This window comes from the organism of the source record quoted next, unplaced genomic scaffold, assembly GCF_019419815.1.
Source record: "Pyrus x bretschneideri cultivar Hongxiangsu unplaced genomic scaffold, Pyrus_bretschneideri_v1 Contig7, whole genome shotgun sequence".
NCBI classification, from domain to species: Eukaryota; Viridiplantae; Streptophyta; class Magnoliopsida; order Rosales; family Rosaceae; genus Pyrus; species Pyrus x bretschneideri.
The window spans coordinates 4464212-4474059 of record NW_025999809.1 but is presented as its reverse complement, the minus strand read 5'-3'; the positions used below and the strand labels follow the sequence as shown (position 1 = coordinate 4474059).

The 9848-nt window shown below is 37.7% G+C and overlaps 1 protein-coding gene across 1 annotated transcript; it reads left to right on the top strand.

Annotated features, from left to right (window-relative positions):
- Positions 1-5786: 5786 nt before the first annotated feature.
- On the top strand, positions 5787-9672 carry LOC103927684 (membrane protein of ER body-like protein). The gene is given in 8 exon segments (XM_009336628.3): positions 5787-6178; positions 6641-6958; positions 6961-7140; positions 7451-7507; positions 7692-8258; positions 8382-8576; positions 8766-8827; positions 8934-9672. Coding segments are annotated over 8 exon segments (2082 nt in total). The 5' UTR covers positions 5787-5940; the 3' UTR covers positions 9399-9672.
- The last annotated feature ends 176 nt before the right edge of the window (positions 9673-9848 follow it).

The following is a 9848-nucleotide window of genomic DNA, read 5'->3' as shown; positions in this document are numbered from 1 at the left end:
TTCCTCCGTTTTACAGAGACTAGCAAACCCAGCTGCTTCGGCGAGACCCCTTGTCACAGTGCCACCACTCACCACGACAGCGAGATGACACCCTCACCGTGTCTCATTCTCTGCCACTTGCTCCACCTCTCTCACCTCTTCTCGCCCATCTCTGCAAGTGCAGAGAAACTACATCACCATCATCCATGCCATTTTGACGAGTGCATCACTGTGAACTTGGACCTGTCGTGACCATTAACCAAGGATCAACACCATCGAGCATGGAATCTCCACTACACGGTGGCCATTACCACTATTCATCATCTTCTCTGATGAGTTCTCGTCGATTCTGACCAAGGGTTGATGTTGAAATAACTTGGTAGAAGAAAATTGTATAGTTTTTTTAGCAAAGGTTCGTGACAAATTGACCATCTTTAGGCCATTTTTCTGGCCAGCATCATCCATAACTTGGCTCCACTTTGGTATGTTTTTGTTCCCTACATTTCTAACTTCAAAATGGCTTTTGAATCATCAAGTTTGGTTAAGTATAAAACTAGAAATTTGCTCTGAAAGTTAGGATGAAATCCTGTAGTTTTTCCAGCAAGGATCCGTGGCCATTTGGCCGTTTTCAATCCAATTTCCTAATCAAAGTCGACCACGACTCGGCCTAACTTTGGTATGAATTTGTTCCTCCCGTGCTAAGCGTCATTTCCATATAAATTATGTTGTTTTTGGTGGAGAATCAAGCTTGAAATAAGCTCCTAAATTTGGGGGAAAAACACGAAAAATTCTGTAAAACTCACGATGAAGGCGTGTGAGTTGCCACTCTCTCTCGCGTGTGCAGCGCGTGGCTACCAGTGTAGCCACTTATGGTGGCACGTGGAGGAACTCGAGGTCCCTCTTTAGATTTCTTGACGTGCTGTACGCGAATCGGCTGTCCGTTTTCCGAAATTCAATTGTTTTAAAATAGTTTCGTTATTAGCCATACTTTGTATGAAAACGCATTTATACGTTAGTACGTTACGTATTTAGATAAATGGTTTCATTTCTAAGCGAAACGCATCGCAATGACTCTCGATGCTACGAGGTGGGTTCGACTTGACAACATGATTTATGAGTGGGTTTTTTCTTTGATATATATATATATATATATATCAGTATAGTTTCCATATATACACATCTAATAATGAATTTCCTATATGAATGCCGTAGTTAAATTAATATTTATCGAAAATGACGTAACAAAGAGAATTAGGAAATCATTATGAATCTTACGGGATGCCTTAGCTAAATTTACGGATATGAATAATATTATGATGACCAGAATTATCGAATCATTATGGCATGACTACATTTATGTCATTTGCTCATTGTTTACTGTACCGATGTTAGTACTCACCCGGGCTAGGGTCAGGCTTTCACGTGTATGTGCACATTGCACCGTACGCTCACTTTGGATCCATTGTATGTGCCAGCCTTATCGTAAGGGTTGTAATAGGCAACTTTGACTCGTATGTGCTGCGCATAGCGCCAGTCTTCACGTGATTGTAGTACTAGAGCGTATACCATTGTTACACTTAATCATGTTCATGTCAGAATACCTCTACATGAACTCATGTGTCAACATGTGTCAATGAGCACTTGATATGAGATGTTTGCTTATGCGAGATTATGTTGATTACAGACGTCATGCATTTATTTATGAAATATTGTGCCGTATTTAATTCTTGAGTTATTGCAGGTTACAGTAAATACTTTCTTACTATACGTGGTATGTATATTTTGGAAACTATACTTATTTTACGGCTAGGGGTTATTATGTTTTCGAAAAGGTTTTTACAAAACTTTATTTTTAGGCTCACTCACCCTTATTTTTCGTCTCTTTAGGTTTTTAGTAGCTAAGCTTTCGTATCAACGAGGATTTTTGGCAAATCTTGGTATTGGAGATTACCTTCAATGGTATAATTCGCATCCTACCTTATTGTACTTTACTTATGCTCTGACATCACATGTGAAATGGGTTTATTTCCGCTCACAGCACACTCTTAAAATTAGGCACTTTTAGGTTTAAATTTATTCACTTTTTCCACATCACTACACCTTATGGCTTCGTCATCCTCCTGGTGTCGGACAGCACAGCTCGATTCGGAGTCATAGTGGACACTCCGGGTTGGGGTGTGTCAATTTACCAATTGGTGCTAGGTAAATTCTTGTGTTGTACGTGAAAATCAAATTATTTCAGAGGGCAAACTGGGGATTTGCTTCTTTCAACGGATGAGATTGAGATAAGAAAATCTAATCTAATGAACGATTCATAAGTGATGAAATTTAACTTTGTCACAGTTTGAACTTTTTAGGTTGAAAGGTTCATAAAAAAAAAAAAAATTTAAGATATCATGTCCAAAAATTAACTTAAGAAAAGCTAACACAACAAAAAAATTATCGATTAATCTAATTACTACATATATATATATGTATATATAGCCCGAAAGAAATAGCCCCTCATTGGGAGATATTATTTAATAAAGCCCAAAGATTCCTCAGAGTTTTAAAATGGGCTATATCCATCACTTTTCTAGCCCTATATAGAGCCCTTCACTAGGAATGCTCTTAAAACCCACTAATGATGATTATGCTTGAACCTGTGTATTTGTGTAATACCTTCACTATTAATGAGAACTCCTCTACTCTATGGACATAGCCAAACTTAGGGTAAACCACGTACATCTTGTGTTTGCTTTCTTATCTTTATCTCTTTACACATCATCATTACTAAGTGACCGGAGCAACCAAATGAAGGTCATTAACTTGACACTTTACGTTGTTCCAAAATTTTCACTGATTTTGTGCATCAACTGTCACATCCCTGCCAGGGCCCCCGCCACATCCTGGGCTCAACTCCACCGTAGCACTATATTGTCCGTTTTGGGCCCCCGATCATGCCCTCATGGTTTTATTTCTGGGAACTCATGAGCAACTTCCCAATGGGTCACCCATCTTGGGATTGCTCCAGCCCAATCTCGCTTAACTTGTGAGTTCTTATGAAATCCGAAGCCAATGAGCTCCTAAAAGGCCTCGTGCTAGGTGGAGATGAGAATATACATATAAGGCTTACATGATCCTCACCCCTGGGCGATGTGGGATCTTACAATCCACCACCCTTAGGGGCCCGATGTCCTTGTCAGCACACATCCGGCCAGGGATTGGCTTTGATACCAAATTGTCACATCTCAGCCCGGGCCCCCACCACATCCCGGGCTCGACTCCACCGTAGCATGATATTATTCGCTTTGGGCCCTGACCACGCCCTCACGGTTTTGTTTATGGGAACTCACGAGCAACTTCCCAATGGGTCACCCATCTTGGGATTGCTTTAATCCAATCTCGCTTAACTTCAAAGTTCCTATGGAATCCGAAGCCAGTGAACTCCCAAAAGGTCTCGTGCTAAGTAGAGATGAGAATATACATATAAGGCTTACAGGATTCTCACCCTTGGGCGATGTGGGATCTTACATTAACAGAGAGTTATACTAATATATTAAGATTATATGTGAACTCAATATATTAAACTCATGAGTTTAATATATCAAACTCATGAATGTGATATATTTATAAAGTAGTAGGTTCTAAAGTATGACTCTCACAATTATTAGACTAGAACGTCACCTAATATAGCTTTCCATTTTTGTAAGATACAAATAAATGTTTAATCCCAAGGCCGGACCTTAGGGTAGCAGAAATAGGCGCCCGCCTAAGGCCCCCACTTTCCGGTGGGGGTGGGGGCTAACTTTTTTAAATATGTATAGATAAATTTTACAATTAAAATTCAATAAAAATATCAAAAAAATAAAATCATAGCAATTGAAAAATAAGTGGTTGAACAATTTGATTATGTAAACTTAATTAGTACATTTGTGTCTAAAAACACAAAAATTGTAATATTTAATTAATGTTTGCATATGCTACTTAGTACTATGGTCTAGCGGTATTCCTCTTCACTTGTAAGTGAGAGGTCATAGGTTCAATTCTCGCCAAAGGTGAATTTGAATAACATTATTGCTAGCCGATTGTGAGGCTAAGACCATTCCCCTCCCCCTTACTGTAGATAATATCATTTGTTAAAAAAAAAATTGATTAATGTTTGTATATGTTTCTTCTTTTGATATTAGTTTTAATGATATTTGATGTAGAAATAGATTTTTTTTTATTTAGCGATTTTTCTTACACATAACAATATACAGAAGATTGAGGGCCAGAGAACTCTAGGGCCCCACTTCGAAGGCTCGCCTACGGCCCCCAAATTCTTAGGATCGACCCTGTTTAATCCTTAATCCCAATCACCTATTATTATGAATTTTTTCTTCCATTACGAAAAGTTTATATTGGATTAATTTGGATAAGTTAATTTTAGACAAATCTTGAAATTTAAACTAATTTAATGGCTATCAGTTGGGGGTGGGCATTATCATTACTTTAGGGAGGTGAGCAACATGCATTAAAAAATAAATGCAAAAATTAAGTTTAATTAAATAATGATTATATTAAATACATGTAAGTATTGTAAATAATCCCTTGATGGGAAACCACGTAAATGTTAGGTTAAACCACAATATACTGGGCCTCAACCCAAAGGACTCTTGTTTTTAACCTTCTTCTTTAGGTCTAGAAGAAAGACTTATACGGCATGAATACACTGTTATAGTGTTGTCTCGTGTAATGAAATAAAGACGTATAAATTTTTTATCCTTATTTCACTGTTAGAAGACGTCTTGTAGTGATATGTTCGTGACACGTAAATTACTCAAATCCGAATTCTCATCGGATCCTCTTTGTAAGGATTATGGAAATCTATAAATCATATCTATTCATCGTATATCGTGCGATCAAAAATCATTTTAAATATTTTTATTTAAAATTAAATACAAACAGTACCTGACAAAAACTTATCGCACGATGTACGATGAATGAACACGATTTATAAATCTCCAGAATCCTCACCAAAAGGATTCGGAGAATATTCTATTGGAAATTACTCTGCTAGGTCTAAAGCGTTCATATGGTATGTGTGCTGACTTTGGCATGTGAATCATGTAAAAGAATCCGGATCCTCTTTATAAGGATTCTAGAGATCTGTGAATCATGTTCATTCATCGTATATCGTGTAGTCAGTTTTTATCAAATGTTATTTGTGTTCAATTTTAAATAATAAAATTTAAAATAATTTCTAACCACATAATGTAAAATGAAGGAACGAGATAGGTGGATCTCTGGATGCCATCTAAAATCACGCTTTCCCATGATGCAATATCTCGGCATTTTTTAATAACAATTGACTTTTCTCTCAATTATGTATATGTCTGTCTGTATACAGACAAAATCGCCCATAACACGTAAAACACAATTATTTAGCGAGTTACACGCTGCTAACTACTCGTTTGAGTGAAATGAACTCTACTTATTTTTCATGGTTTAATTGATCTAATGATAATAATTAGGGTTATGAGCAAAAATATAAAAGATTTTTTAATGTAATCAGAATAAAGGATACATGTCATATTATTATACAAGTGGAAAAACATTAAAAAAAAACAAACTTTTCTTTTACTTATATAATAACATACGACGTATTGATTCGTGTTCCAAACACATTAAAAAATTTAAAAAACTAACAAAAATGGATTGAAAATTTTGAGTTTTAATCAAAAGGATAAAAAAGTGTTGTAATCATGGCATTGTCAAAAAAGACTCAAACTTTTTAATTTTTTTTTTATTAATTAATTAGCATCACCCAACGACATACTGACTTCATCTAGAAACCCAAATCAAAATCTCTGAATTCTAGCACATTACAGCATGCCTAACCTACAATGACATAACTTCACACTTTTCCGGTGATAATATATAATACTGATCACACTCAGCCACAGAGCTTCCTTTAGAGCAAGGCAATTGGTTGCAAAAATGGAGGCAATGAACAAGTGGGAGGAGGAGACAGAGGAAGCAGCAGCTGAAGGCATGGCTCTGAGAAGAAAGCTGCCTCGCCAGCACAGCAACACAGCAAATCTCACCACCACTGTCTCCAACGGTGACTTTATCTTTTCTTCCTCTGAGAGTTCATTAGCTTCTACTGAAGCTGACGAGGCTGAGGAAGTTAAGGAAACCCCAAGAAATGGAACTTCCATCTCTCTTAAAAATGGAGGTAAGGAAAGTAAGAACACTTCTTGGTATTAAAGTTTTTTCTTTTTGCTATTGGGTTTTGTGATTTCAGATCTTTGTTTGATTTTTATCAGCTTTTGAATTGAACCCAGATCGGGTTTTTTGTTACTTCATTAGTTTGTGCATCAAGAACTACATTTAATTATGTATCATGATTAAAGTTCTGGTTTTTGGAGGTTTTTTTATTGCAGTTTCAGTAGTAATTACTTGTTGTTTTGTTTGTTTTACACCCCTTTTTTAATGTTTCATTAGCTGGGAAGAATCAGATGGGTTCAAGGTAATTGACTAATTAATTTACTAAGAGTAATTTTCAACTGGGACTTTAATCTAGCTGTTGGTGGACATGGAAATTCATGCCAAATAGGGTATGTATATCTGCATTATTGTGTTTGGCCAAGCTCAATGGTTTTGTGATGATATGTTTCAATTCTCTGCATTGTTTCAGGTACTGAATCCCCATACGAGATCTCTGGTTTCAACGGCGGACATGTCGATTTTTCTTTCAGGAAAAACCCTGGAGATGAAATACTGGATGTCAAGCTAACCTTTGATAAGAGTGCTGTTGGTGTTACTAATCGCGAAGATGGTGGTGATATAAAGATTGAGGAAGAGTTCAATGGTTTTGGTACTTTATCCTCCAAGAAGTCAGTTGGGCAGAAGGGTGAAGAGTTGAATGGTTTTGCTTCTATCAACAGTGGGACGAACGAAAATAGGAGAGTTAAGCTAAGAGAAATCAGTGAACAAGAAGCGTCTGAATTGTATCTAGAAGGGTATATCAGAAGCCGGCCGCGCATGATTTCTATTGTCCTAATTGCAATTCTTGCATCACAAAGGTTATCATTCGTGGTAGAGAGCCGGAAAATACACTACTTCCAGCTGCACCACCTCCTCCGCCAGTTGATCCAATTCGATGCACTTCGTGCTTCAGTTTCCTTATTCCTGCAGGTACTTTTGCATCCTTACTGTATTAACAACTTTTCTTTTTATTGCATTTGATGCTAGAACAGATTTGACAGAATTTAGGGCAAGGAATTCAATTGCCTATAACTATTGCCAGTAAATGAAAGAAGAATATCTTTGATGTGAAGGAATATAAAAATTGTAATATATCTAGAACATGGTATTGCTATTAAAATTCCAGAACCTGAATCTTTCCTCTTGTGATGTTTTTGTTTGCCAATTAGGCATTTTGTGGTGTGACATTTTCTGTTTTGAATCCTTGGCTGATAGTTTAACCATTCTTTCAATGTAACAGGCAGCTGGTTCTTTCCCAAATTGGTACATAAAGATGAGGACGATCATACAGAACGAGGTAAACTTCTCCTACTGGTGTTTTGATAAATTTAGGCGTACTTTGCATACACAAAACAGAGATGCTATTTTCTCCCACAGTTTTACACGATAAAACTTTTGAGCTGTCATTAAAATATGAATCAGCAGATTTCAAGTTTCTTGTTATCAAGTAGCCTAACCTCTTACTTGATTTGCTGATGCAGAAACCAATACTGGAAACAATGTTGAAGTTGGAGAGTTGGTTCCAATTCCATCACATGACTCGGCTGGAACACCACAAGATCAAAATATACAAACTGCACCAGTAAGTAAAGGTCCAGCGCCTAAAGATCCTGTTGGAGCTACTATACCTGCAATAGTTGAACCCTCAAAAGATAATATTCAGATCAGTGTTGGAGTCGAAGTTCCAGTTCCATCATACAGCTTGAATGAAACGCAATATGATAAAAGTCCCACAATGCCTGCTCAGCCAAATGGAGTTAGTGATGCTGCCTCGATGGATAAACCTGCAGTAACCGGTGAGTCTGTTGAAGCTAGTGTTGGAGTTGCTGCAACAACTAAACCCTCCAAAAATAATTTTGAGAGCAGTGTCGAAGTTGGCGAATCAGTTACTTCACATGAGTGGAATGGAACAGTACATAATAAAAAACCTTCAGTTCCTGTTCTGCCAATTGGAGTTGGTGTACTTGTGACCACCAAGCCCCCACCATCTGAAATAGATGTTGCAGCCATTCCGCGAGACCCCACACAAATTCAAGCAAATGATGCAGGTATGTACAAGACAGTGTCATACATGAGAAATTATTAACATGAAATCACTTTTAGAAAGTGGAAGTATCGAGTGCTATAGCAATGCAAAACCTTCTAATGCAAATTTACATGTGTTGATGCAGGGCCAACTACATCTGAGCTTCCTGAGAGTACGATGGTCGTTATTTGTCCAGAACCACCATTGATACCTGAAACAGGGGAAACAGGTGATACCAAAACGTTAGAAATCATCAAAAGCATTGTATACGGTGGTTTAACTGAAGCAATTACAAGCTTAGGCATCGTGACATCTGCAGCCAGTGCTGATACTGCAACACGTATGTTGCTTCTATTTTAGTTGATTTAATTTTGAACTGCCTGAGAGTCTTTATATACGAGCTAATTGGATCTAGTTTTTGTATCTTATTACATTTTCATTCCTGTAGTTGAAACTAACAGATTTAATTTTTCACTTGCGCCCCTTGATCATCATCATGTTTAGGTTTGTAACTATCTTCTTTTTGCAGTGAACATTCTAGCTTTGGCATTGGCAAACTTACTTGGCGGACTTTTCATCGTTGGTCATAATGTGAGTAAAAGACTCGGAGCTTCAGTTTAAAAATTCACTCACTCTTCCCCTCATTTGCACTGTATTTTGTTTCTTGATGTTTTCTGATCCGCAACAAATATTACAGCTGTGGGAACTGAAAGATGATCATTCAAAAGTCCCCTCCGGTCAGACAGATGAGCAAGTGGAGAGATACCAAAAAGTACTAGGGAAAAGAGAGAATTTCCCTCTTCATGCCTCTGTTGCTGTATTATCATTCATCGTTTTCGGGTTAATACCTCCTGTGGTTTATGGCTTCTCATTCCGCCAGAGCAACAACAGGGACCTAAAGGTTGCAGCAGTTGCAGTAGCTTCTTTTCTATGCATCATAGTTCTCGCAATTGGAAAGGCTTACATCCAGAGGCCACCAAAGTACATCAAAACTTTACTCTACTATTTTACTATTGCGATTGCGGTGGGAGGTGTTTCTTACTTAGCAGGTGACCTGATTAACAAACTCGTAGAGAAGCTTGGCTGGTTCTCCTCAACTGTATCCGGCTCTCTGCCGCTTCCTCAGATGAGTATAGCGAAGCCTGCACTGGAATCCTATTGATACAATGCGGCCTCAACAAGAGATTTTTTGTAGTTTTTCCTTGGAGCATTGTCCTAGCGCGGCAACAATTATCATCGGCATTTAGTTTTCTAAATAAATTGGTTGAATTTTTTCCCCCAGCTGTTCTTTAGCAATATTGCTTATAGCTTGGGGAGTCCTAATTTCTGATCAAAGCCAATGTACTGAATAAAATCGTTAACGTTACGCAGTTTCTTTCTGAGTTATGTATGCCATTGTCCAGGCTCATTCGCAATACTGATCATCTTGTTAATTCCCTTTCCGAGTTTGTGATCTGAGTCTCAACGTCAATCCCATGGCCGAAAATGGCAGAACTCGACCAAGTTCAATAATTATCCTTTTGTTATATGCAACTCGAACGCTGTCCATTCTCTAACCAGGCAGTTATCAGCAAAACGTGCCATTAAATTCACGATGGATTAAACATGGAGA